We start from the raw sequence: 26968 nt of genomic DNA, 5'->3' as shown, positions 1-26968 counted from the left end.
TGGTCAACTTTACTTTTAAGTATTTTTTAGCTACTATAAATGAAATTTAAAAATTTTTTTTCTGATACTTTGTTGTTGGTATCTAGAAATGCAGCTTATTTTTTAATTGATTTTGTGTCCTGGAACTTTACTGTTCTAACAGGATTTTTGGCAGAGTCTTCATATATCTGCAGAGATGATTTGAATACCTTCTCCCTGGTTTCTGTGCCTGTTATTTCTTTTTCCTGCTTAATTTCTCTGATGCAGGCTTCCAATACTATTTTGAATAGAAGTAACGAGAGTGGGCAACCTTCTCTTGTTCCTAATCTTAGAGGAAGAGCTTCCAGTTTTTTACCTTTGAGAATGATGATAATTCAGATCTATCATATATGACCTTTATTGCATTGGGGTACATTACTTCTATACCTAACTTGTTGAGAATTTTTACTGTGAGGGAATATTGAATCTTACCTAATTCCTTTTCTGCATCCATTGAGATAACCATATGGTTTTTATACTTCATTCTGCTGATATATCACATTTATTAATCTCATATGATAAATCATCCTGGCATTCCAGGGATAAACCTCACTTGATCATGGTGTTACTGTTTTACTCAATTCAGTTTACCAGTACTTTGTTGAGGATCTTTGCACCTATGTTCATCAGAGATGTTGACCTATAATTTTTTTTTCCTTGTAGTGTCCTTATCTGGTTTTGGTCAGAGGATAATGCTGGTCCCATAAGTGAGTTTGGAAGAATTTAGGAAGGATTAGCATTCTTCTTTAAATGTTGGTAGAATTCACCCCTGAATGCATCTGGCCCCGGGCTTTTCTTTGTTGGGGGATTTTTTTATTACTGTTTCAGTCTTCCAACTCTTTAGTGGTGTAGTCATGTTGTCTATTTCTTCATTATTCATTCCCACTAGGTTGCATATATCTAGAAATTTATCCATTTCTTCTAGATAACCAATTTTTTGATCTGTAAATGTTCATAAGTTTCTTATTTCCATATTATCAGTTGTAATGTTTCCTCTTTCACTTATAATTATTTTAGTGATTCCCCTTTTTTTCTTGGTTAGTCTAGCTAAAAGTATGTCAGTTCTACTTTTCTTTGCAAAAAACAACTCTTATTTTTACTGATCTTTTTCTATTGTCCTTCTAGTCTCTACTTCATTCATTTTTGCCCACTTTTTAATTTACTTCCTTCTACTAACTTTGGACTTTGTTTGTTTTTTGTGTATTTCCTTGAGTATAAATTTATTGTTTGAGTTTTTTTTCAATGTAGGTACTCAATGCTGCAAACTGACCTTTCAGAACTGCCTTTTTTAAAAAAACATTCCATAAATTTTGGTATGTTATATATCCATTTTCATTTGTCTAAAGATACTTGTTGATTTCCTCCTTGGTCCTTTGGTTTTTCAAGAGCATGTTGTTTACTTTTTACATATTTGTGAATTTTGTATTTTCCTTCTATAATAACATTTTAGTTATACCACATGGTCAGAAACACTATTGATATATTTTCAGTCTTCTTAACTTTGTTAATACTTTTGCATCCCCAACCTACCAACATATGATCTATTCTGGGTAATATTCTGTGCTCATTTGAGAAAAATATGTATTCTCTTACTCTGGGATGAGATGTTTGATATATGTCTAGTAGATTCATTTGGCCTACACTATTATTCAAGTCCATTGTTTCCTTATTGATTTTCTGTCTGTATGATCCATTTATTATTGAAAGTAGGATATTAAAAGCTCCTATTGTTATTATATTGCTATCTATTCTCCCTTCAGTTCTGTTAATATTTACATTATATATTTAAGTGCTCCAATGTTGGGTACATATATACTTATGATCGTTATATCCTGATGAATTGACTCCTTTATCATTATATGGTGACCTTCTTTATCTCTTGTGACAGATTTTGACTGAAAGTCTGTTTTGTCTAATGTAAGTGTAACCATCCCTGAACTCTTTTAATTACCTCACTTTCAGTCTGTGTGTCCCTAAAGTTAAAGTAAGTGTTTTGTAGGCAAACATATTGTTGATTCTTGTGTTATTTGTAATCCATTCAGCCTATCTGTATCTTTTGATTGGAAATTTTAATCCATTTACATTTAAAATAATTATTGATATGTAAAGAATTACTCTTGCTATTTTATTGTTTTTGATTGTTCCATAGTTGCCTTCTTTTTTTTTTCTTTCTCTTTTGCTATCTTCTCTTGTGTTTGTTGATTTTTTGTAGTGGTACAAAGCAGCATTTTTAGATAAGAACACTGCCGAAGTAAGCAACTGGGGCTCTTCTTTTCGACATATCATCTACGTACTGAATGTTCATTGAGGCTCAGCTATATGCTGGGCAACCTGTAGGATTCAACCTTGCCCACTGACAAATACTGTCCTGCCTAGAACTGATGCTCAGGCACTTTGGGTGCATTCATACCTCAGTTCCCTAGCACTGTTTGAAGGCTTTTGTCTTCTACTTTTTGGCCACATGTCTGACCCAGAGCTAAGTAAACAAAATTCTGAAAAACCATCAACTTGTCCATTTGGATTGACGTGATTGATTCCCAGATGCCTAAGGAGTAAGATGAGAACTCCAGACTTCATAGTTTTTAGACCATGGGCCAAATGTCTGACTTAATTTCAAATAAAAACAATAGTAGGGGACACCTATCTAGAGCCCACTAAGGGTTGGACTGAGTTCTGATCACTTGCCACACTCTCTTTCACTTGATCCTGGCCACAACCCCTCTGAGCTAAGTGCTGTTGTCATCTCCTGTTTTACAGTAGAGAGAAGGAGGCAATGGAAATATGCCAGGGCCCCAGAGCTGGGTGCAAATGGTAGGGGGTGAGATTAGGTTGTGACGTGGTGGTCCCACTCTAGAGTTCTCTGTGCTTTGGGGCCTCTTTCTCTGTGAGTACATTACAACCATATATTCCTGGGCAGTTTGTGTAACTAAGGCTTCAGATCCTTTTATGAATTGGAAAGTCCCAGAATATTATCATGAAATAGTGTAAACTTTGACTTAATATGATCCCAACAAGTGTTGTAAACAGACTGACTCTAGGGCAGGCTGGGGGACAAGCCAAAATGAAGCCATTCCTGGCAAGAAAAATTTTAAAAGTGTCTGAAGGTATTACTCTTCTCTTTTACCGGGAGAATTCTATGCTCTGGGACCATACTACACAATATTGCAGATGGGCAAGATTATAGTTGAACCCTTAGTGACACGCAGAGACTTATTTTTCTTGGGGTGGGGCATGTCAATAAATTGAAGTCGGGAATTTACAGTGAGTACCTGCTCTGTGCAGGGCACATTGCCAACTAGGTTCTAGAGACGATGACAGCACCTAGCTCAGAGGGTTTGTGGTCAGGATGAGAGTACGGCAGGTGATTAGAACTTGGCCCAACCCTTAGTGGGCTCTAGATACAAGCTGCCTACTATTATCATTATTTGAAATTGTTAGACATTTGGCCCATGGTCTGAAAACTATAACGTCTGGGGTTCTCATCTTACTCCTCAGGCATTTGACATCAATCATGTCAATTCAAATGAACAAGGCACCTGTGGACACGAGTACTGGGGGCCCAGTGGGTGGGCAGAGCAGGAGGCTGACAGGCACCCTCACAAGGGGGCAGGCCACAATCCAAGTCAGACCATGTACAGGTGGGAGGACGAGAGGGAAGCCCAACAGGAAATTCCCCAAGTCCTCCCTGGGGAGCATTATCTGTTCTGGGTCCCGAGGGAGGAGAATTTGATAAGGAAAGAAGGAGCAGGAGCTCCTTCCAGAAAAGGGAGGAGAAACCTGAGGTCCATAGAGGAAATGAGAGTGCAATTAGTTGATTCACAGGCATCTGGGGTGGAGATAAAGGGGCAGGGCCCATTTGTGTGCTGGCTATTCTTTTTGTTTATTTATTTGGTATATATATATTGTACAATCTTTTATATGTGCCATTTTTCTTTTACAAGAAAATGATGATATTCAGATATTTTAAATGCTTGCCAAAGGCCAGGAAACTGTTCAAGAGTCAAGCTGGAGCTTAAACCCAACTCTCACTATTTGAATACAGTTCTTTTCTTTTTTAATTTTTTTCTTTTTTAGATTTGATGGACCTTTATTTTATTCATTCATTTACATGGTGGTGCTGAGAATCGAACCTAGTGCCTCACACATGCCAGGCAAGCGCTCTACCACTGAGCCACAACCCCAGCCTATGAATAACGGTTCTTTCTGTTGCCACATGTTTTATTTAGCACAGTTCTCAGTAGGAGACACTACTGGAAAAAATCTGGTGCCTCATCTTTTTTTTTTTTGTTTTTGTGGTACTGGGAACTGAACTTAGGGGCACTTTGCCACTGAGCCACATCCCCATACCATTGGGAAAAAAAGTACTTTCCATTTTGAGACAGGGTCTCATGAAGTTGCGCAGGCTGGCCTTGAACTTGCGATCCACCTGCCTCGACCTTCCGTGTTGTTGCTGGGATTACAGGCATGTGACACCACTCCCAGCTTGATGCCTCATCTTAAATGTTCTCTTTAATTTGAGATATTTTCTTCCTTCCTTTTTGCCCATCATTGCTAAAAGGAGGTTGGGTTCAGTTAGAAAAAAATTTGTTAACCCAAAAAGCATATTTTTTTAAAAAAAATTTATCATTATAGTAGTAACAAAAAAATGACCAGAAAATAGTGAAAAACATTTCAAAAAGTGACCTCAAATTTCACTGCATAAGAAAAAAATAGAATCATTTTGGGGTTTTATTTTTGTTGTTGGTGGTGGTGGTTTGGTTTTCCTGTATGTGCAGTTGCTATATCTGTCTACTTGTATTTATGTATTTTTTTTCTGTGCTAGGGATTGAACCCAGGGGTGCTCTGCTACTAAGATACATCCCAAGCCCTTTCTATTTTTTATTTTGAGACAGGGTTTCCTAAGTTGCCCGGGCTGGCCTCAAACTTGGGATCCTTCTACCTCGGCCTCCCAAGTAGCTGTGATTATAGTCTGCACCATTACAACTGACTTGTATCTGTCTACTTGAATGCATTTCGTAATTGTTATAGCCTTCATTCCTTGCTTAACAGTATTTATGCATATAGCTTTTGTTTAGATTTTTGCAGACTGTGTTTTAAATGTGTAGAATGATTCCCTTGGAGTCAGTTCCTGGAAGCAGGATTGGTATGTCAAAGAGAATCCAGTATTTATAACCACAATCACTTCCTTGAAGATTAGACTAGGAATGATTTTTTTTATCTTTCATGTCTTCCGATTGTACCACTTTATATTACAGTCATGGGATATAAGGTAAAGGAACTATTCTATTTCTGTGGTTTTCATTTTCTCAGAATGATGGTTTTTCCTTCTTTAACAGCTCAGTTTTTATCTGTTGACCATCCCAAGTCCCTCAAGCACCCTTAGCTGGGTAAAGGGCATGGATTCTGCTGTAGATGTTTAAAAACAAACTCTGGGAAGAATACAGCTCACATTCAAGCTGTTCCTGCCTGTCTCAGCAAGCTGTGTCCCCAGGGTCTAGCTCAGCACATAGGAGATATTAAATATCTTTAGAATGAATAAGCAATAAGTAACTGAGTTTTTGGAAGAGTATCTAAATTTAGGAAAGAATTAGTCTTGGTAACTCTGGATTGCTGTGTTTCTCTTTTGCCGCTACAGAAAAATCATGGAGGAATTGGCTTCCATTTCCTCTCTGGCTTTTCCATCCAATGAGGTAGAATCATCTCACCTTAATTACCATGTCCTTACCAGGCAGAATTAATTCTTACATTATATGAAGAGTAAGGTCTTATGTTTGCTTGGGGACACACAGCCTAGAATGCAGAAGTGTGGGCTTTGATGGCAAGGGTCCAAGTCTAAGCTGTGCTGTTGGGAACTGGGTGGGCAGCTTCCCTAACCACCCAGAACAGTGGTCACTTCATGTTAAGTGGTGATGAGAAGCCCAGCCTGCCTGGGTGTTGGGAGGAAGGCAGATATAAGCAGGGTATTTCCCAGAGCATCTGGCAGGGCTCAACAAATAGCAGCATTGCTGAAACATGAACTATTATTATAGACCATTTTATTTAATCTTTTAAAATATGGGTCATCTGTACCAGTTACTGTTTCATGAGATATTCTTGCTCTTTCTTTTTTTCTGGAGCAACAGAATCAAGACTGGTATGGTTAAGAGCATACAGATGCTTCTGTGTCAGTAATCCCATCACAGAACTAGCTGATTAAGTCAGGTTGAAAGGAGTGCATTTTTTTTTCATCTACATTTACTCTATTTCCAGCATTCTTTATTTTTCTTTAATTGTAAACAAATGGGATACATGCTGTTTCTGTTTGTACATGGAGTAAAGGCATACCATTTGTGTAATCATACATTTACATAGGGTAATGGCGTTTGATTCATTCTGTTATTTTTTCCCTTCCCCCCACCCCTCCCACCCCTCTTTTCCCTCTATACAGTCCTTCCTTCCTCCATTCTTGCCCCCCTCACACCCCCCATTAAGTGTCATCATCCGCTTATCACAGCCAGATCGCCCTCACATCCACTAGTGCATTTTTTGCTTTGATTTTAAAAGCAGCATGAGCTTGGTGCAAAAAGAGAAAAAGGTTGAAAACACAGGAAAACACAAATAGAAAAAGACTCCAGTCATTTCATTTACTAAAGGCAAACGTCACTATCATTTATGTGTACCCTTCAGGTGTTCCAGAGATAGAGAGACAATTGTTACAAACAAAAAAAATAGACGATGTATATTATCCATACTCATTAGGAACTTGCTTTTTTTCTCCCAAAACATTTTAATCTCACACAGTCTGCAAACCTGAAATAAATGCTTTCATTCTGCAGATTTTTTAAGTGTGTCAATCAGTGTTCTTTGTTATGTATTTTTCCATGATGTTTTCTAGTTTATGTACTGTATCCTATGCTTTGACTTACTATGCTAAGTACTTCTCATACTGCTCCTTAGTCTTCAATATTAACAGTTTTAATGGCTGCATAATAGTCCATCATTTGGAAGTTCCAGGAGGTTCTACACTGGAGAGCAGATGAGTGGAAACTCCATGGGCTCTGGAGTCAGAAAGTGCTGCTTCCACTCTTACTCCTGCCTCTCTCTAGTTCTATAACTTTGTGGCCAATGTCTTATCTTGGCCTCCATCATTTGTGAGATGGTGGCCAGGACATGTGCTTCATAGCTTTGCCATGAACATTAAATTACATCACATAAATCAAGCCCAATTCCCACAAGCCCTCGGCATCACTCTAAGCCACTCCCTACTTCCCTGGCATTGGCCAGTTCTTCCTTCAACTATTACAGGTAACTAAAGAGAGCAGTTTCAAAGTTCAGTGCTACATTATTCTGCAGGTTAATATTTAGGAGAGAAAACCACGGGTGAACCAGTGCAACCTTTTTCTGAGGTTTGTCATAGAGGATTTTCCTCTTGCTTTCTGAAATAGTCATGTCACTTGCAAAGTCTCCCACAATGGCTAATATACCTTACAATGTGCCAATTTCACCACCCTGTAGCTGGCAATGAATGTTGTACGCCTTTAAAAATTTCACTGTCAAGTGGCTGTAACATATTATTTTAGGATTAATTGTATTTTTTTATTGCTAAAGAAAAATAGGATTTTGATATAATTTTCCCCTCCCCCATGGACTATATAACCACCCATCTCCTTTTTATTAACAAATATTCCCAATGGTTTGGTGAAACAGGCACAAAAATGTTGTAAGTTTGTGCAGGGAAGCCTCGCTGAACTGAGCTACGCTCGCCTCTGAGCTAGAGCTGGTCGGTGTGAGCTCCCAGCCCGGCCATTGCTCTTGCTTTCTTTTCTGATCTGGTGGAGTAACGGGTAGGATGGTGTGAGAACCAGCCATCTGGAGCCAGAAGGGAATTGCTGCGGAGGGTCACCCTGGGGGCTGTGTCATCCTCCCCCCACACACACCCTGCAACCTCTGCATCTTCCCCGAAGAAACAGAGGGTTGGATTTCACAGTAATGTGACCCAGAGAGGAAAACTGCTGCTGAGGCTGAAACCTTCGAGTGATGTCTGGGGAAGAGAGGAGCAGCCCGCCGGCTGAAGGACGGTGAACCCAGGGCCACAGAGGCTGGGAGGGCATCAGTTACTGGGCAGTCCATCCCGCTGTCCCTGGCGCTGTGGTCACTGGGGATTCGGTGGAGGATGGCCCAGGAAGATCATTAAACAACTATGATCAGGTTGGTAGCATCCTAAAGCTTACTTGTGTTTGTCCTGCAAGGAGCTCTGGATTGATGGAGCAATTTTACTTTTTCTTACTCTATTGATGGGGGTAAATGCAATTTTTTAAATGTCACAGATGCACAAATGAAATGGCAGTGTCCTTTCAAAGAGACACAAATGTGCCTTTCAAATGTGAGAATGCCACACATTTTGAATTGACAAACATTATTTGTCTTCCATTGTACATATTTTCTTTGATGAGGAAGAGAGAAATACATGCACACACACAAACACACACACGCACACACACAAACACACACACACACGCACACACACGAGGTCAAAGTTAGAACTTAACAGAATTGAAGCCACTTTCATATCCATTGCTCCATTGCTCTGCAGTTGTAGAGTAAAATAGTTGAAGGAGAAGTTTATTCCAATCATTGTGTTAGGAGAGATGACTTAGTAAATTCTGTTCTAGAAGAAAAGTTGAGGATGACATCAGGACAGAACATTCTCAGAGACTGACAAACAAAGGAGGTGTCTTTCAAGGTCTGCTTGAATAGCACACTGAGCTATCGCAAAAAGTGACGTGGTTCCTAGTCAAGAGTTACCCCATAATATTTGTGGAATTCTGTTTTCTTACTGTCCCAAAATACTGAAAGATAAGAATGATTTCTATAGTCAGAATAATTTGTTCATTTACAACAAAAATTATGGAAATGGTATTTAGAAACTGAGTTATTGGCAGCTATACTCATCTCTCCTTGAAATGACTGATGAAATGGAACATAAATAATGGAAGTATTTATTAATAAATAGGATGCTAAATTAAAAGTGATTATCAAGGACAAAATGATGTTCTGACTGTATAGGTTTAAAAATTTTTTTAACCACATACTTCTTTACATAATGAACTTTAACTTGCTATCCACATCCAGTACACTGAAGTACCAGGGTATTGCCAATGCTAGCATTCATCATCAACCAAGAATGGTGCACTTATTTGCTCAGCGTGTATTGTACGTGTTTCTTGTATTCTCAAATAACTCTATGTACTGTGTCCATAACTCTAGCCATTTACTACCTTTATATTTTTCTCTCACTGGTTCCTACTTCCAGTTGACTGCTAAAATCAAACAAGGAGCATTAAAAAATGGACCGTGCTCTTGGTTTACCCTTCCCGCTTTTCTTAATTAAGTACTTGGTTAAATATATTAGTTTGCATTAAAAGCAAGTGAGAATCCCATTTGTAGTAGTGTGTGTGTGTATGTGTTTGAAAATTTAATTGCTATATAGGAAAACAATGACACAATTATAATACACAAAAGGGATTTTTTTAAAAATTGAAACTAAATTTTTCTGATGTTCTATTATTTTCCTTGTGGTTTTTGCTACATATTTGGAACATTAATGTCTCATTGAAGTAGAATCACTCTGAGAGGTTTATATGCTTTAATATGAATTTTAAATCTGCACGAGGAATATATTTAAAACAGTGGTGTGTTATGAAATAAAAGAATATATTTGGAAAAATTGATGGATAAGTACAAATAACTGAATTTAAATAAGGGCAGAAAACTGAATAATCTCAAATAGTATAAATTAATTCCCCAGTGTTTAAAGTTTAAATCAAAGGTAACAGATTCTCAGATACAAAACTAGTGTTTTTGGAAAAAAAAAAAAAAAATTTCTATGAAAACATTTTTCTCCAAGGAAAGAAGATGTCTCTAACATTGATAAGGAGCAGTTTTTGCCTTTTCCATGATATATTTATGTATTAGTTAGTTTTATCAATGAGAATGTATTTGTTTTTATCTGATTTCTTAGTTTTCAATAATGCAGTCATATCATTCCATTATAAATAACTTGGAAAATTAAGAAGAAAAGTCTTTTCTACGCCTGTCCCTAATTTCCCACAGCTCATCCTTAATGCTAATTGTTAGAATTTTGGAGGTTTTTTTTTTTTCTTTTAGTCTGCTAACCATTCTCTTTATGATTTCTTAAAATTAAATGAGGTTGGCAGTGTCGATTAAATGCACACACATCAACTGGTGTTTTCCCAGCCCCATCATGTCCTTCCAACACTTTCATTGATCGATAGCCCCAGCTCACAGGGTCAGTGAGTGTGGCCATATGCTGTCCAGGCAACTTAAGAAAGATTCAAAACCAAAAAGCACAGTTTTGAACAATGTAACAAGAACTGAGCAAGTTGCAGGTTCTTATGTCATTCACTCCACATACATAGGCAATATTTTTAAATCATGTTAAAATAAATCACTCTTGTAATTTGACATGCACCATGTGACCTACATGTGACTGAGTCCCACCATCACAATGTCCCTTCACTTGAACTGCACTTGGATTTATGTTCTTAACACAAACAGATTACTTTGTTCCTACTCTCCCATGCACATGTGCACACACACACACACACACACATGCACACACACTTGCTTTTTACTAGATAAGGAGAATATTTGTTTAATTCTGCAAGATAAGCCATGACATAATTAAGTGCCCCCTTCTGATGGAGGATGCTGCGGTGATTCTGCCTCCTTCTCTCACCCCTGCTAATGGCTTCTCTCCTTCTGGTCTGCTCTCAGATGTCTCAGGGTCTCTGACCATAAATAATTTATGGGGACTGTCAGTGCATGTTGGAAAGCGAAGCTGCTTTATGCACATGTATTACCACTTCATACTAAGCCGTTTCTTGGTTCCTCTTTCCAAAAATACCTAGCCAAAGAAACTAGTAATCTCTATACAGGCCGTGTAATCCTGCACTGGCATTTGAGGAATGATGCCAGTTGTCTGGCGACCACTCGTTTTCATGGCATTTCAGAACAGTTCCCTGTGAACTGGTGCAAACCATGGCTTCAGGAGTTGTGAAGACCCTGGCATTAAGGGCCTTTGCTCTGTAAGCAGCGTGGCTCTGCCGTCCTACAAAGTAGGGTTTCTCTGTGTCAGTGTGGAGCTCATTCGGTATGTCCCACAGCTGGCCTTATTCAGGACATGGTATTCTGATTCACCTTTCCTCCAAATATGGTATTATGAAAAATTTCAAAAACATAGTAATGTTGAAAGAATTGCACCAGTGTACACACATATGCCCCCACCTGGAGTACCATAAACATGTTCTAAAATTGCTCTCACACATTTTTACAATCTCGTTTTAATGCATTTCAAAGTACATTCGAATGTCTGTGCAATTCAACCTTATATACTTCAGTAGGCATATTATTTACTAACATTTGATATTTTTGTAGTCGTTTTTGGATCAGATGTATATAAGGTGAAATGCACGGAACTTAAATGGATTTTTTGATAAGTTTTGACAAGAAAAACAACTGTGCGATGCAAATTCCACCAAGACTTGGAGACATCCACCCAGAGGATGAATTTATCCCCTCTCTTGCTGAACGTCACTGCTTACCCTGCCCCCAGGAATGATTCTTCTGGGGATTTTTTCCAACCCAGATTAGAACAGAATATAAATGTCATCCTTTTCATACCAGGTTTCTTCTTTCAGCAATATGTTTCTGAGATTCCTATCAGTCATTTCATAGAGCAATAGTTCATTCCTTCTTATTGTGCAGTAGTTACTATACCATATTTGTTTAATTTCTTCTCCTTTGGATGGACACTTGGGCTATTTGCAGTTTGGAAATACGGCTGAAATTGCTATGAACATTCTTGTATAACTTTGGGGTATATTTATAAATATCTAAGGATGGAATTGATGAATCAGAGGGTTTGCACATGTTTAGTTTTATAAAGCCATCAGAGCTGTTTCCAAAGTGGTGGTAACGTTTTACATTCTAATTAATAAAACATGAGCATTCTGGTTGCTTCACATCCTTATCAATACTGTCAGCATTTTAAAAAATTTAACCATTCTGGTGGGAGGGTCATGGTGTCACATTGTGGTTGTTTCCCTGATGACTAACACTATTAAGCTCTTTGAATATCTTCTACCGTTCTATCTTTGCCCATTTTTAATTAGGTTGTTTTTCTTATTATTGAGTTGTAGGAGTTTTTATACCATAGATGCCATTCCTTTTCAGACATATATTTTATAAATATTTTATTCCAATCTGTAATTCACCTCTTCATCTTTCAGTAGTATCTTTAGATAAGCAGGTGTTTTAATTTTGATGAAGTATAATTTAGCAATTTTCCTTTCATGGTTGTTGTTCTCTGTGATTTATTGTGTAAGTCATCACAATACTAAAATAACTGACACAGGCTATTTATGAAGAAAAAGAGGTTTATTTCACAGTTTTAGAGGTCTGAGTGTCTGCATCAGCTCAGTTCTGTTAAGAACCTCATAGTGAATGGCAGACAGTGGAACACATACAGGAGCAAACAAGTGATCCCATTTTGAACTATGAGAACTACAAGGAGGTCACATAAGAATGACCCCCTTCATACCCTCAGGGACCTGAGGACCTCCCAAGAGTCTCAAACCACTAAAGTTTCCACCACCTTCCAATGGTGACATCCTAGGCAACAAGACTTTATTCACAATGGACCCTTGAAGGACACTCAAACCAAAGCACCCATCTGAAAAACTTTGTTTCCTCTAGAGTCATGGAGGTGTTCTTCTATGTGTTTTTCTAGGAGCTTTGTAGTTTCAGCCATTAGAGGAAAGTCCACTGTCCATCTCAAACTAGTTTTATGTATGGTGAAAACAGGGGACAGGGATCTTTTTGTTCAATGAGGATGTCCAGTTATACCAGCACCATCTGCTGAAAAGATGTTGCTTTTCCCATTATACTACTTTGGCACTCCTGTGGAAAATCAATTGTATGTTCAAGGATGGGTCTATTTCTCAACTCTCTTTTCTGTCCAATGAAGCTATTAGTCTATACTAGTACCACACTGTCTTGATTACCATAGATTTACAGTAAGTCTTGAAACCAGGTACTGTAAATTCTCCAATCTTTTTTCTTTTTCAAGACTGCTTTGAATACTCTAGGTTATTCAGATTTCCATATGAATTTGAGAATCAGGTTGTCAATTTTTACACCAAAAAAAAAAGACTAATGGAATTAATGTTAGGTTTAAATTAAATCTATAGATAAAAATCATGGAGAATTGACATCTTAACTTTCTTCTAATTCACAAACAGAAGTCTTTCCATTTATATAGGTCTTGCTTAATTCTTCTCAGCAATGCTTTACAGTGTACAGATGTTTCCTGACTCTTGCTACATTTATTTCTAAGTTTGTAGTTTTTTTGGTGCATTAAGGAGTTTTCTATCACCATAACAAAATACCCAAGATAATCAACTCGTCAAGAGAAAAGGGTTATTTTGTTTCAAAGTTTTGGAGTTTCCAGTCCATACTTGAATAACCTATTGTTCTGGGCCTGTGGCGAGGCAGTGTATCATGGAGGGAGCATATGATAAAGCAAAACCACTTACCTTAGGGCCAAAAAGCAAAGAGCAAGAAGGAGACGTTTCCTAAATTCCCCTAAAAGAGCATGTTTCTGATTACCTATAGAACTCTCACTAGGACCCACCAGTTAAAGGCTCTACCACTCCAAGTAGCATCATTCTCTGGACCAAGCCTTTAACACATGGGCTTCTGGGGCTATTCAAGATCCTAGTTTAGCATATTCTACTCTAAAGAAATTAATTTTTTTAATTTTCCAAATGGTAGCTGCTACTATGCGATTTACTTTTGTGATGTGTATGTTCAGAAGTCAATTTTACTCAGTATTTACATTAGAAAGAAAAAAACAAGATAAAACCTGTTTGGTTAATCCCTTCAAAGAGACAGCAGAAAGATGGAACTGATTACCCCCAGCCTGTTTGTCTCTTCCTGGCTTTGCAAACTTGGCCAAAAATGAATAGAATTCTCTTCCTATTTCTACTACCACTCAACACATCAGAATTTAAGTCCTCATTCTTTGGAGTTTTTTCCTGTAATGTCTATAGAGATAAGGTTTTAACTCTGGTCCTGTTGGGAAATCTGGTAGAAGCATGAATTTTCTCATGAGAGAAAATTACATACACAAACAGACAATTTTGTGTACAAGTCTATGACATTTGGGGAACTTCTGAAGTGTGATTGTCATCCTTTCTGGTCCCATAGACACCTAATTATGAACCACTGTTCAAGAGTGGGCCATTGATCAGGGGAGGGGCTGTATCCTCGGTATCTTCAGCACCCAGCAGGGTTTTTAACAATGTCCCAGCTACTCAGTAAGTGTCCATGTTTACCAAATATCCCTGCAGCGCTGCAGCTTTCTGCAAGACTGGTCTCCCCTCCCAAGCAGCACCAGGTGCTCAACTGGCCCGGAGCAGCCCTGTACCTTCCTCCACCAGGGTTCACAGGAGTGCTCCACCCAGAAGCCAAGTTCAGATAACCAGAATGACAGCCAGGTGGCATCTTACATACATCCTGGATCAGTCTCACCCATGGTCCAAATACATTTTGGAGGCTCTGATTTCCAGGAAATTGCCCAAGATCATAGTGTGTCCTATTTGCACAGGGGCAGAGTGACCTGAGGGCTACAGATCCTAAATCCTGTGCCCTCTGTGGGGTTTTCTAGCCAAGAAGGAGGGGCTTGGGAAAGCCTGTAGATTTCCACACCCTCAGAATGACCCCATCCACCACTCCCCCCAGAACACAGCAGTGGGGCAGTTTATCTGGGTCACCTCTTCTCCCACCAAAGCCCCTGCTCCTCCCCTACTGTCTGTGGAGTTAGCCAGCACCCCACACCAGCTTCCCTCGGGCTCTGGAATGGTTCCAGGTGACAGACTCACTGCAGAATCACCAGAGCTGTGCTCAACTGCCTGGTGAGCAGACAGCCTGGCTTCTGCACCAACTCCAAAAAGTCTCTTTCTGAAGGCTGCAGGTCCCTAGCGTGACGAATTTTGGTGACGACAGCACTTCGGGGCGATCTTTTCTCTTCCTACAACCCCCAGAATTATGTCACAGACAGCTCATCCCTCTACTGTCATCTCCTATCACTCTCCAAAGCACACTGGCAGTGACGGTGACACGGTGTGTGTGCTTCCTTCCATGCAGGTGCTGGGGCTATGGGCAGCAAACTGTCTACAACAGGCGGGGACTCCACAGCACGGTCCCCCAGGACAGAAGACATTCACATCGCATACAAGAAGGGAGACTTCAGCAGGGCCCGCCACCTGCTCAGGGAGGCTTGTGAAGAATGCACATCCCAGCTGGAAAAGGTAGGGGGAATTTGCACCCCCCGGGGCCACCATTGCAGTCCTGGTTTGGATGAGGGTTAGTGCTCAGATTCATTTCTCATCGACATCTTTTTTTTTTTTTCTTTTGTGGTGCTGGGGATTGAACCTAGGGCTTTGGGCATGCTAGTCAAGTGCTCTATCAACTGAGCTACATCCGCAGCCCCTTATTGGCATGATCTTAATGAGGATTTTTTTTTTTAATTGCGTCCTGAAAATATCTCATTTTGCACATAGACTTGTGGGTACCATTCCTTCTGAGGTGACTTCTTCATGGACTGTCGTCACAGAAGCAAGCCCCTCCCCACCTGTTCATGTCAAAGCTTTAAGGGGTAGGGTAACTTATATGTAAAGAATAAAATACCATCTGTGGATTTAACCAACTGTATTCTTTTACACTCTTTTTCCATTATAAAAATAGCACAAGCTCGAAAGAGAAAATTTAGAAAATCTGTAAAAGTAAGAGAAGAAAGAATAAAAATGTAACCATGCTTCTAGGATACTCAAACAATCCCACTTAACAGTTTTTGTGTATTTTTCTTCCAGCTTGCTGAGCTGAGCATATGTTGTTACTTCTAATATAAATAGAGTTATATATATATATATATATATAGTTTTGCATGTACTTCTTGTTCTCACATAATATGTCAAAATTTTTCTGCATGACTATAAATTCATTGTGTCACCTCCAATGGCTGCATGATATTCCATCTGGTAGAGAACCTATAATTTACTCAGCTGCTCCTCTTGTTTGGATTATTTCTAATTTCTTACTAATTCAAAATAATACTGTAGTGAATGTTTTCACTTAATTCTTTTCTTATTGTAAGGTTATTTTCTTAGCATAGACTGGTAGGAATTGAGAATATATGAGCATTTTTAAAGTTTTAGAACATATGCCAAACATATTTCCAAAAAGCTTATACAAATTAACCCTCCCATCAACTGTTCAAGAGGGCCATTGCCACATTCTTGCCCTTGTAGAGTGTAAGAATTGGAAGTTATCATGGAAACTGTGTGGATGCTTTATTTATATTATTTTGATTAACATAGGCTTAACATGTCTCCAGTGAACAAGTGTTAGAAATTATTTGATTCTTAAACTGTTCTCAGAAAGTTAAGAGGTTTGGGGTACAACATGCTTGAGAATTGAGGGGAGGGCATTTGCAACTCCTCTGATTGTGAATTCACAGTGTATTTGGAAAGGGCCCCTCTTCTATATGGGGCCATGGCCTAACTGTTCTATCCACAGGAACAGATGGCTCATAAACATCACTATGCCCAGGACATAGGAAACCATGTAGCACTCCAACAAAACAAAATACTGAACTTAGAGGTTTTCTTTTTACCTCATGCATATCAGGAGACTGCAGAAGCTGGTAACCCAGAAACACAAACACATACAGGCAAAAAATCCTCAAGGAAAACCTGCTGTCTTGAGCTAAATAACCAGGCAAGGGGCAAGCAGAAAATTTATAGGCAACAGCCAACCTACACACCACAGGAATGCCTGCAGCCCCAGCCCCAACCCTCACCCGCAGGGGCCAGGTGGACAGCCTAGACTTTCACCTTTGCCAGTCTGTAACAACCTTTCCCAATCTTCCCTACCTCCAGAGTGACTGAGAAGGAGCTGGGATATTGATCCCCCTCCAGTTGGTAACAAATCTCTCCTATCAGAGGAGACCATGCACTTCCATCTCCTGACTTACCTGTTAGTAAAAAAACACTCCTCCTTCCAGACAGCAAGGAATCGTAGCAAGCCTAATGATGAACCCAAGTCCCACCTGTGCCCACCAATAAATAACAAACAGTCCCTCCCCCTGGGCGTTAACCATTTCTAGTAATGAAGTGGCACTCCTGTTGACCCACCAGAGTGACTAGTAAAGTCTATAACTCAAGACTTAAGATTCAGAGTCTTAAAATATATCGCCCCAAATTCCCTGGTTCTAATAAAAAAAAAAAAAAAGACAAAAAAATTCATACGAGGAAATGGAAAAATCTCAAACTCAACAAAAAAAGACAACAAACATACACCAACAGCAAGATGACTCAGAACTTAGAAATATCTGACAAAAATTCTAAAGCAGACATCATAAAAATGCTTCCAAAATATGAGCACACATAAGTGAAAAAATAGAAAATCACAGAAAAGAGAAGTTTTGGCAAAGAAATGAAGATACCAGTAGAACTAAATGGAAATTTTAGAACTTAAAAATATTATAGCTGAAGTTTAAAAAAATAGATGGTCTCAATTCTAGAATAGAGAGGATAAAGGAAAGAATCAGTAAACTTTGAAGGTAGAACAATGGAAATTACCCAGTCTGGAAATAGGGAGAAAAATAGACTGAAAACAAATGAGCAGATCCTGATAGACACTTGAGTATTTTAACTGAATAGCTAATATTCATGTCATCAAAATCCATGAAGGAGAGTATAAAGAAGGCAGGACTCAAATTACTGAAAACTTCTGAAAAAAATTGCCAAAAGAAAATAAATGTACATATTTAAGAGGCTGAACGAATCCCAAACAGAATAAATCCAGTGAAATTCATTCCAAGCATATTATAGTCAAACTTATGAAAACAAAAGAAAACAAAACAAGCAAAAATCTGGGAAGCAGCCAGAGAGAAATATTGACTGTGCAGGAAAAAAACATTTCAAATGACAGTGAATTTCTCATCAGGAACCAAAAGACTAGAAGAAAGCTGCACATTTTTCAAGTGCTGAAAGAAAAAAAAGAGGTCAACCCAGAATGCCATATATCAGAGAACAGCCTTCAGGAAGGAAGGGAAAATAGACATTCTGGAATTATGAAAAACTAAGAGGATTAATTTCCAGAAGCTCTACCCTAAATGAACATCCAAAGGAAATTTTGTAGACTGAGAGAAAATTACAAAAAGAGGAAGCGTAGAACACCCAGAAAGAAGGAATATGGAAATAGCAAAAATATGGGTAAATAAAATAAATTTTCTTTCTCATCTTTAAATTGTTCTTTAAATTGTTTGAAAATTGAAACAAAAATAATAACATTGCCTAATATAGTTCTTAATATATGGAAAGAAAATGTTTAAGACAAGAGAATTCTTTTATAAATGAAGGCAGGTAAAGTGATACACAGAGGTAAGGATTTTATACTCCACTCAAAATGGTAAAATGTTGAAAACAGTAGATTTTAATAAGTTATATCTCTCTATATAATGTGTCTGTTTATGTATTATGTGTATAATATAACATGTAATAAAAAACTAAAACTACTAAAAAAAAAACTATGCAGAGAGATATACTCAAAACACTATAGATTAATCAAAATGAAATTCCAAAAAAATTTAAGGAATTCACAGGAAGACAGGAAAATGAAAACAGAAATGAAGCAGAGAGCAAACAAAAAACAAATAAGCAAGCAAAATAATGCAGCAGACTTAAACCTTAACATCTAAATATTGTATTAAACATGAGTGGTCAAAATACATGAACTTAAAGACAGAGTTTAGCAGAGTGGATATAAAAACATATGCAACTGTATACTATTTATAAAAAAAGCATTTTAAATACAATGACATATGTAGGTTGAAAGAAAATGGATGGGGAAAGATTTATTATGAAAACATTAATCAAAAGAAAGTAAGAGGGGTTATAGAATTATCAGAAAAGTCAATATCAAAGCAAAAAAAAAAAAACTTACCATAAGCACAGAGGGTTATTACATAATGATAAAGGTCTTGATCCGCCAAGAAAACATAGCAGTCTTAAGTGCATATGCGCCAAATGACAGAGATACCAAAATTGTGAAACAAAAGCTGATATAACTGAAAGTAGAACTAAATAAGTCCACAATTGTGATTAGAGGTTAGATGGGTTTTTTAAAAATATTTTTAGATGTTGATATACCTTTATTTTATTCATTTATTTATATGTGGTACTGAGAACTGAACCCAGTTCCTCACACATGCTAGGCAAGCACTCTACCACTGAGCCACAACCCCAGCCCACAGGTTAGAGATTTTGACACCCTCTCTCAACTATTGATAGAGCAATTAAACAGAAAAATCATCAAGAATACAGAATAACACTATCAACCAACAGAATCTAACTGACATTTATAAAAGATTCCATCCAATAGCAGTAGATACATATTCTTTTCAAAGGTCCACAGATCATATATCAAGATAAACCAGTAACCTTGGCTATGAAACAAACCTCAACAAATTTAAAGTAATTGAAATCATACAGAATGTGTTCTCTAATTTCAATGGAATCAAAAGAGAAATCAATAACAAAAAGATAATGGGAAGATCTCCAATGACTAGAAACTAACCGCACACTTTAAAATAATCCACGGGTCAAAGAGAAAGTTTCAAAGGAAATTTTTTTAAAAAAAATTAACTGAATGAAAATGAAAATACAAGAGAAAAGAGACAATCACCAATATAAGGAGGGAAACAAGGAATATGACTACAGATCCTGGAGGCATTGGAAGGATAACAGAGGAACACTATGAACAACTCTATGCACATAAATTTGGCAACTTAGATAAAATGGACAAATCTTCCAACAGTAGACACTACCACAACTCATTCAATATGAAACACATAATTTGAATAATTCTTTAACCATTAAGGAAATTCAATTTGTAATTTTAAACCTCCTAAAAAATAAATCTATAGATCCAGATGGTTTCACTGCAGAATTCTTCAGTCTCTTCCAGAAAATAGGAGGGAATACTTTCCAACATTTCTATGAAACCAATATTATCCCAACCCCCAAACTAGACAAAAACAGTATAAAAGAGGGAAAAAAAAGGAAAGACCAATCTCCATCATGAATATAGATTCAAAAATTCAGCAGTAAATGAAAAGAATTATATATACCATGACCAAAGGTGGTTTATTCCAGGGATATGAGACTGATTTCTGTATTTAATAATCAATCAGTGTAATCCTCCATATTAATAGATTAAAGAAGAAATTTTGCTTTCCCACATCAATTGATGCATAAAAGGCATTTGAAAAATTCAGTACCCATTCATGACTTAAAAACTCTCAGAAAATATGGAACAAAAGGGAACTTTCTCAATCTAAAAGAAATCTCTAAAATCTACAAAATACAACTAACATCATACCTGACCATGGTCTTAGTCTATGTTCTATTGCTATTAACAAAATACCCAAGATTGTGTAAGTATAAGAAATAGAGATTTTTGTCTCATGGTCAGGAGTCTAACAAGATCCTTGAGCTGTATCATAACATGACAGAAAAGCAAAAAACAACTGAATGCATGTGGAGAAGACAAACACAAGAGGCAGGCTCACCTAATAACAACGTGGACTTCTAAGAACAAATCCACTTACTTGATAAAGGCATCAGTCCCTCTTTAATGACCTCATCACCTCTTGAAGGCACAACCTCCCAGTACCATCACAATGGCAAGCAAGTGTCTATAGGAATTTTGAAAGGGACAAACCACATTCAAACCACAGTAATGGTGAAAGGTGTCTTTCCCCCTAAGATTAGGATCAAGGCAAGAATGTCCACTCTCAGTACAGTACTGGAAGTTCCATGCAAGAAGTTATAATTATATTCAATAAGGCACTATTCAATGTACTACTGGAAATCCTAGCCAGTGCAATAAGGTAAGGAAATGAAATAAATCTGAGAGGAAAACAATAAAACTATTTGCCAAAACTATTGTCCCCTATTTGCCAAGGATGGTATACATAGAAAGTCTGAATGAAACAATCCATAAAATAAAAAGTTGATAAATCAGGTGATTCAAAATTAGAAACTTTTGCTATGAAAAATACTCTGTTATGAGGTTAAAAGGACAAGCTGTAGACAGGGAGAAAATATTTGTTAACTATACACATGACAAAGGTCTCATATCTAGAAGTTATAAAGAACTCTAAAAACTTTAACAATGAAAAGCAAACAATGCGGTTAGGAAATGAATGAATTCATGAAGAAATGTTTGTCTTAAGAGGATATATAGGGAGCAAATAAGCACATGAAAAGCTGTTCAACATGGTTAGCCATTAAAGAAATGCAAATTAAGACCATAGTGATCAATCACTGTGAACCCATTTGTAATGACTAAAATAATAAATAGTGAAAAAAACAAATTCTGATCAGAATACAAAGAAACTATCTTGTACATTGCTGGTGAGAATGTCAAATGGTGAAGACACTCTGGAAATGGCTTAGTAGCATATTAAAAAACTAAAAACACATTATGAGCCAGCAATTGATCTGAACTTTTATTCTGGAGAAATGAAACTTAAGTACCCACAAAAATGAACAGTGCCAGCTTTATTTGTAATAGTCACAAACTAGATGTAATCAAAAACTCTCAGCTGGTGAGGGCTTAAACATACCAGAGAGCACTACTGAGCAATATAAAGACACTTAGGGAAATACACAGCAACCCAGTGGGTCTCAAAGGCACTATGTGGAATGGAAGGAAAGCCAGACTCCTTGTCGTGTTCTATACGGTTCCACTTTGTAATTCCACAAAATGACAGAGATGGAAGAGAGATTAGTGGTTGCCTGGAACTCAGGGTGTAGAAAGGAGAGTGGTTGAGACTTGAAAGGGGTAGCATGAGGGAGATTCTCGTGATGAAGGAAATTTCCATGTCTGTATTTGGTGGTGACACAGGTCTACATGCGTGACACAATGACAGCATTGTATACACGTATCTTACTAACACGAACTTGCCAGTTTTGATAATGGTAAGATGTTACCATTGGGGAAAACCAGATGAAGGATAATCAGATCCTCTCATACTATTTTTGCAACATCCTGTGAATCTCCAGTTATTTCACAGTGAAAAGATAAAAAAAAAATAAGAACAAGTAAAATTTAACTCCATTTTTATAGCATTTGAAAACTGGCAAAAACGAACCTTTGGTGTGGGAAGTCAGGAGAGTGATTCCTCCTGTTAGGGCAGTGACAGGAAGCTTACACAGTGGCGCTTCTGGGCTGGGGCAATATTCTGCTCCTTGGTCTGGGGCCAGTCACATGAATGTGATCAAGTGAGAGTTCATGAAACTGAGCACTTCCAATTTTTTTTTAACTCTTCTAGATATGTAGTAAATGGATAAAAAGTTATAATGAGTTAGGTAAAAAGAACATTTGGTTTTGTAGAGACTACCTGTGAGGGTGTATGGATAAACATGTTCTGGAAGACTTGTGAGAGCGCTTTCCTTTGCAGACAGGGGTTGGTTGGTAGAGCTATAGAAAGTCCTCTATTTTTTATTTTTTACTAAATTAAAATAAATACATACTCCAGAGCCTCTGAGCTGTCTCCAGCCAGAAAATTAGCTCCGGCTCCTCCCACCCTCTGGGTTCCTCTTGACCTTGGGCTGGCTCTGTGAGCTCTCCTACCACCTCTTGAGGATGGAGCTTTTAAGCCTATGACCCACTGGAGTCTAGACGGCTGTTAGTTGTATTAGTCGTTTAATCAATCACCGTGGGTTTTCTCCATAATGCAAGTGCTTTCCTGGAATGGCAGGGCTAACCAGCCCCACCCTGGGCAGAGGAGCGGGCAGTAGGTTTTTCTTTTCTGGTCATATCAAATACATAACTCTACTGTCGTCCAAATAATTTCATCCCTCAAAGTGTCCCTCATCCCATTTGTCATCTCCATTGCAGCCCGTTCATTCCACTTACAGAACCTGAAACTGCCTCCAAATCCCACCTTTTCCAAGGAGTCTTGGATGGAATGGGGGGAACATGGGCTTTGGAGCTGCAGAGACTCCAATTCAGTTTTTGGTGCAGAGGGTGATATGATGACAAACCTTGACCGTGGACAAGCTTTCACTTCCTCATCTACAAGATGGAAATATGGGTTGCATGACTGGTAAGAGGATCAAAGTGATTAAATGAAGTACTCAGTGCTACATCTGGAATGTGAAGTGATTGTGTGAAGTACTCAGCACTGCATCTGGAATATGGTCAGAGCTTGACAAATATCATTTCCCTTCCCTGGCTTCCATTTGCCCATTTCTGCCCATCTCATCCTAACATGAACTCCAAAACACTACTTGTTTTCTTTCCTTTTTACAGTGCTGGGGATCAAACTGAGTCTCCCGTCTGCAAGGCAAGTGCTGTACCACTGAGCTTCATCCCCAACCCCAAGACACTTATTTTCTAAACCATTCAGCAAGCAACATGTGCTTGTTGGTGGTTCTCTTATGCACATTCCTACCTTGAACAGGAACAGTGCTGTCCAGTAGAAATAGAACATGAGCCACAAATGCATGAACAAATTTCCTAAGTCACATTGAGGAAGTAAAGGGAAGCAGAAGAAATGTTAATACCATTATTTCATTTTGCCTGAATACCAGCAGTCTCCAAATTTCAAAGGCTGACAGTGAGTTTTGGACTCTGCAATGGTGTAAAGATCATATGCATTCAGTACTTGAATTTTGAATTTTTCTTTTTTCTCAGGCTAGCGATATGTGGGTCCATCCTCTTGTGATGTTGGGCAGCAGTGGTGAGCCACAGCTCCCTGTAGGCTGCGGGGTCAGGCGGGGAAACAGCTGGCACTCTACATTGTGCTGCATTGCTAGGCTAGGGTGTTTGGTAGGTTAAAAGTGTTCTGTGTATTTTCAGCTCACAACAAGTTTATGGGGAACATAAACCATCATAAGTCAAGGAATATCTATATGTAGATTAAAAATCTTTATTTCAATGTGTGATCAACATAAAATTATTGATGAGCTGGTTTACCTTCTTGTACTAGGTTTTTGAAGTCCCAGGTGAGCTTCCACTCTCCTCCACCTCTCACTTCCAACAACTATGTTTCAAGCCCTGCACGGCAGCTTGTGGCAGGTGTTGTCAACCCCAGGCAGAGAAGCACCAATCTTGCCCATGACCTTGGTGAAACATTTAAAGCGGATTCACTTGGCAGTTCCAAACAGAGCTGGTCTCACGAAAGCACTATTCTGTTTTGACCAGGGTCAACTCTTGAGCATCTCAGCGGCCCATGGGGATCTGGAGATGGTCCGGTATCTACTCTCTGAGAAACAGGTGGAGCTGCCAACAGAACCCACGGATGACAACCCCGCTGTGATGGCAGCACATTTTGGGCACACTGAAGTCGTACATGAACTGCTTGAGTCCTTAGCAGGTAAATCACAGCACGTGAGCTCCTTACCACCTCTCAGGGGACCCTCTTAAGTTTCAACCAGAAATTCTCATCTCTTCATGCTTTTACCAAAAAGGAGATCAGTAAGTCTAAGGCATCCAACTGAGAATCTAAGTGAAAACTGCCTGCCATCCACAGCACCAATCCCATGTCTCACTCCCATTAACTCATGGGGAAATAATAAAGAATATAAATCAATCAAGCTTTTCTTTTATTAAGAGGCTATCTTTTTAGAGCAGCCTTAGGATTACAGAAAAATTGATAAGAAAGTACAAGTTTTCAGGGCTGGGGTTGTAGCTCAGTGGTTGAGCACATGTGAGGTCTTGGATTGGATCCTCAGCACCACATAGAAGTGAATGGATAGAATAAAGGTATTGTGTCTATCTACAACTAAAAAATATATTAAAAAAAAAGAAAGTACAAGTTTCCGTATCTCCCCCTACACAATTCCCCCATTTTATATCAGTCTGCTACGTTTGTTACAATTAATAATCTAATATCAAAACATTATCATTTAGTCCATAGCTAATACTAGGGTTTATGCATAGACTATGAGTTTTTACAAATACATAATGACATCGCTCTGCCTTTACTATATCATACAGAATAGATTCACTGCCCCAAATATCCCCTGTTCTTCATTTGTTCCTCCCCCTATTCATTCCCTGCAACCCTTGAAAACCACTGGTTTATTTGTTTATTTAGTTTTTAATTTTTGTACCAGGGATTGAACCTAGGGACATTTCACTGAGCCACATCCCCAACCCCTTTTTATATTTTATTTTGAGACAGGGTACCGTTAATTTGCTTAGTGCCTCACAAAGTTGCTGAGGCTGGCTTTGAACTTGCAATCCTCCTACCTCAGCCTCCCAAACCACTGGATTTCTAAAGGGTCACAGGATTGAAATAACAGTAGACAGCCTTTCAGATCAGTTTATTTCACCTAGTGATACGCACCTAAGATTCCTCTGTGTCTTTTCATAACTTCATAGCTCCTTCAGTGACTGAATTCGTTGTGTGCATGTACCATGCTGTGTTGCATTTGTGATTTTCCCTTTGGTAAACTCAGGGTGTCCTGGTCTCCTAAAATTTCCCATGGTGACCTTGGCTCAGTAATTATGGGCAAGTTCTGGCTGGCATCACCACAGCTATAGACTGAGGCAGACCCTTGCAATGGTCTTTGAAAGTTGGGATTTTGTCTGGGAGCAGGCCTGGCTTTGTGCACTAGAAGGGCCCCATGATTGGTTTAATACCCTGTAGTTGTCTTCTTGAAATTTTCCATAAATTTTAATCAAAGGGTCCTATTTATTTCATTTTGCACTGGGCCCCACACATCATGTAGCAGTCCTGTTTGGAGGTGTCAAACTGTATGCTTTTAGATACATCTGTGCTCAGAGATACTCCCAAGCTAGTGCCTGCTTCATGTGTCTGGAGGACAAATAAGGTTATAGACAGGACTCGAACAGTCTTAGGACTTGTAAGAAGCAGACGAGGGGAGGCAGTACATAGGAGGGCAGGGAGGAACCTGGTCCACCAAAAGGTGGCCCTCTTGTCAGGGATCCCCAAGATCAGCTCTGTTCTAGCCCCCAAAGAATCTACACCAACTGATTCCATCACCTAATCTTTCAGCTAATATTTATTGAATATTTGCCAAGTACTGAGCACCCTTTGGAACTTGAGAGCCATGGAGATTTTTTTTAAAGTTATTCTAGTTCTTTAATAGCTCCTGGTCAAGCTGGGAAAATTGAGATAGAAAGGAAGTTGACAGTGTGTGCTTTGGGGGAATTCCCAAGCTAGAGGAGGAAGGCAGCCACAGTCCGCAGTTAAGTAGGACCAGAAGACAAGAGGTATCTAGAGGCAAGGGAGAGTTTGAGGGTAGAGGTGATGAGAGGATCCTTTGAAGCATGTCATACTATAGTTCCTGGTTTCTAGCGGTCAGGGAGGAGGAAGGATGGAGACCAAAACCAGGCTCTCTCTGCGTGTGGCAGTTAGGACTCAGAGAACACAGGTAGGGGTTTTGTGTGGTTAAGAGAGCACCCTGCAGTTTTTTACAAAGCAGAATTCAAGTCTTGGCTCTGCCCTTTTATCAACTCCAGGACCTTCAACAAATTCCCAATCTCTCTGAGGTTTGGTTTCTTTTGAAATACAGCATCTGCCACCTGAGATTGACCATCTACATCTCAACAGAAGTTAGCATCACAATTACTGTCTTACTTAGATATCCTTGCAGGAAATGAATTAAGGAGCGCTGGTTTTCTGATAATATGTCTTGAATCGTTTATTCTAGTTAGCAAGAGAAGAAGGGACATTTATTTAGCACCAGCAACAGTCCAAACACTCTGCCAGATGCCTTGTGTGATAAGTTCTGATTCCTGCCATCCTCATCTCCATTTCCTGGCCAGTGTTCAATCATGGAGAGGA

The 26968-nt window shown here is 38.6% G+C and overlaps 1 protein-coding gene across 2 annotated transcripts in view; it reads left to right on the top strand.

Annotated features, from left to right (window-relative positions):
- Window positions 1-26968, top strand: part of LRRK1 (leucine rich repeat kinase 1) — a 152522-nt gene that overhangs the window by 49795 nt on the left and 75759 nt on the right. For both annotated transcript variants that reach the window (XM_079121755.1, XM_079121754.1), the window contains 2 exons: window positions 15226-15389; window positions 24358-24529. In XM_079121755.1, coding sequence (XP_078977881.1) covers window positions 15226-15389; window positions 24358-24529 — 336 coding nt within the window. The remainder of the gene's footprint in view (window positions 1-15225; window positions 15390-24357; window positions 24530-26968) is intronic.

This window comes from Sciurus vulgaris (genome assembly GCF_902686455.1).
Source record: "Sciurus vulgaris genome assembly, chromosome: 2".
Classification (NCBI taxonomy): Eukaryota; Metazoa; Chordata; class Mammalia; order Rodentia; family Sciuridae; genus Sciurus; species Sciurus vulgaris.
This window is presented reverse-complemented; position numbering and strand designations above follow the sequence as displayed.